The sequence below is a fragment of the Colius striatus genome, chromosome 16, assembly GCF_028858725.1.
Source record: "Colius striatus isolate bColStr4 chromosome 16, bColStr4.1.hap1, whole genome shotgun sequence".
NCBI classification, from domain to species: Eukaryota; Metazoa; Chordata; class Aves; order Coliiformes; family Coliidae; genus Colius; species Colius striatus.
Genome location: NC_084774.1, coordinates 15980230 through 15983112, shown reverse-complemented (window position 1 = coordinate 15983112; position 2883 = coordinate 15980230). Strand labels below are relative to the sequence as shown.

General features: G+C 56.7%; 1 protein-coding gene across 1 annotated transcript; it reads left to right on the top strand.

The window, feature by feature from the left end:
• Positions 1 to 2409, top strand: CEBPB (CCAAT enhancer binding protein beta). The gene has a single exon (XM_062009303.1). The coding sequence runs from the start codon at positions 330 to 332 to the stop codon at positions 1320 to 1322; it is 993 nt and encodes a 330-aa protein (XP_061865287.1). The 5' UTR covers positions 1 to 329; the 3' UTR covers positions 1323 to 2409.
• The last annotated feature ends 474 nt before the right edge of the window (positions 2410 to 2883 follow it).

Here is a 2883-nt window from a genome sequence, read left to right as displayed (position 1 = left end):
TGCTATGGGATCCACCGCCCCTATAAATAACCGAGGAAAGGAACTTTCCTAAGTCAGAGACTTTAGGACGCGGAGACCCAGAACCAGATGGTCCGGAGGAGACGCGCCAGCTCCCGCCGCAGCAGCCGGAGCGGTGAAGCCCCGCCGCGCCGCAGGGACTGATCCGGCCCGGGTGGGCAGCGCAGCCGGGGGCCGTGCCCAGCGCCAGAGACCGCGGCAGGGTCCGGACCCCCCCACCATCACCACCCCGACGGCGGCGGCAGCTCGATCCTCTGCCGGGGGGCCCCCCCCTGCGTCCTCTTCTCCTCCCCGCATCCCCCTTTGCTTTCATGCAACGCCTGGTGGCCTGGGACGCAGCATGCCTCCCCATCCAGCCGCCCGCCTTTAAATCCATGGAAGTGGCCAATTTCTATTACGAGGCGGACTGTCTGGCTGCTCTCAACAAGCTGCACCCGCGGGCGGCCGGGGGCCGCTCCATGACCGAGCTGACCGTAGGGGACCACGAGAGAGCCATCGACTTCAGCCCCTACCTGGAGCCTTTAGCATCCCAGCAGCCGGCGCAGCCGCCGCCTCCCGCGGCAGCGGCAGCAGCAGGGGGCAACTTTGAGCCTCCGTGCAGCAGCGGCGGCGGCCAAGATTTCCTTTCCGACCTCTTCGCCGAGGACTATAAAGGCAGCGGCGGGAGCAAGAAGCCCGACTACACCTACATCAGCCTCACCCGGCACAGCCACCCGTGCGCCAGCCAGAGCCACAAGCCGGGGGGGCTGCCGGGCTGCTTCCCGCCCCAGATCGTGGAAACCAAGGTGGAGCCGGTCTTCGAGACCCTGGACTCTTGCAAAGGGCCCCGCAAGGAAGAAGGGGGAGCCGGGCCGGGACCGGGGGGCATGTCCTCACCCTACGGCAGCACGGTGCGCTCCTACCTGGGTTACCAGTCGGTGCCGAGCGGCAGCAGCGGGAACCTGTCCACCTCGTCCTCCTCCAGCCCCCCTGGCACCCCCAACCCCTCCGAGTCCTCCAAGTCCGCCGCCGGCGGCGGGGGCTACTCCGCCGCCCCGGCGGGCAAGAACAAGCCCAAGAAGTGCGTGGACAAGCACAGCGACGAGTACAAGCTCCGCCGGGAGAGGAACAACATCGCGGTGCGCAAGAGCCGCGACAAAGCGAAAATGCGCAACCTGGAGACGCAGCACAAAGTCTTGGAACTGACGGCCGAGAACGAGCGGCTGCAGAAGAAGGTGGAGCAGCTCTCCCGGGAGCTGAGCACCCTCAGGAACTTGTTCAAACAGCTGCCCGAGCCCCTGCTCGCCTCCTCGCCTCGCTGCTGACCCCCGGCCGGGCGGCGGGGCGAGCGGAGCCTGCGGCTCCTGGCCCGGCTCAGCGCCACTGGGGGGCCGGGGCAGGGCTCGAGGGGCGGGGGGGTGGGTTGGTTTTAAGGGTTTTGTTGTCGTTGTTTTGTTGTTGTTGGTCTTTATTTACATGTTGGCGGAAGGTGCCGGGCCCTGGCCGGGGGCTGTCAGCGGGGCGGCGCGGTGGGGCGCGGTGGGGCCGGCGGCCCCGGCCCCGGGCGGGCTCTGCAGGCTGCGGGGCGCGGGGGTTATTTAAAAGAGCGAGAGGAGAGCAAGGGCAAAGTGATGCAATCCTTTAAGCATGGCTGGGAATGCTGTGTACATGATGCAATCTCGTGTAACTGTCAGTCATGAATTGAGTAATCTGTTAAAGATGTTCCTACAGTTTTTTTATTATAAAGAATAATCTATTTCTATAAGAAAATACATATGTATATTTTGGGATCTATGCAGTCTTGCTACGTTTGAAGCATTAATGAACGATTTTAATAAACTTTACGACTAGGTTAAAAAAAGTAGCTTGTTTGATTTTGAAGGCACCTTTAAAGATAGATAAATGCAGGGTTGAGATTCTGCCTGGATCTGGCTCAATGCTGTGATGAGGGATCAGGATTTTTGTTGGTCTTTTGGCTTTCTCTGTGACTCAGAGAAAGGAAAAAGAAAAAAAAACCCAAACCCAAAAAACAAAACCCTCAAACCCCAAGAGAAACCCAAAAAGAGCAGAGCTGGAAGCTTCAGCCAGTTCTTGTTGCCTCATTTTATTTCCTCTAATCACTTGCTTTTGCTGCCGCTTGGGTGTTGTTTGGGGAGGAGGTGTTTGTGTTGGTTTTTTTTCCACTTCTTGCTGTTCTGAACGTGCAGAGCAAGATGTGCTATCCAAGCCATGACTGCTCTTTGGCAAAGTAATGCCAAGTCTGATGTGGGGGGGAAAGAAAAAGTAAAGGAGGAAGCTTAAAATGAGGTTTGATTTTTTTCTTTTGTTGTTCTTTACAGAGTTTCTATTCTCTAAGTTATGATTCAGCATTTCTTATGTTTGTAGTTTTACAGGAATAAACATGTGAAAGTAGCATTTCTGTTGGATGTCGGTAATTTCGGTGGTTGCTCAGGAAGCTCTCATGAAACCCGTCCAGGTGAGAGGCACGTGAACAACTCCCTTACCTTTCCTCTTGAGACAGTTCTCTCAAAACCGCAGGTAGAGTTTCTGTGATGAGAGGTCTTTGTTTCTGGGTGCACGTGTGTTTGCTGGGGGTAAGTGGCAGATTAAGTTTTGAGGGGGGGAGGTGACAGAGGAGATGGGAGGTTGCAGCAGGACACTTTGTATCAAAGAGAACCTGCCACTGGGATGAGGCTCATGGGCTGTGTTGCTTCCCCCGCTGTAGGCTGCTCTGTCGCGGTCTGTAAGAAGAGTCTCAGGCTGGTTATGTGGAGGGAGCTGGGCGAAAGATTGGGCCTTACTCAGCATTTTCCGTTTTCCTGTTAGGCCAAATTTAAGCACTAAGTTTTTAGATCCAGATTCTCAGTGCCCCAGAAAAGAAACTGT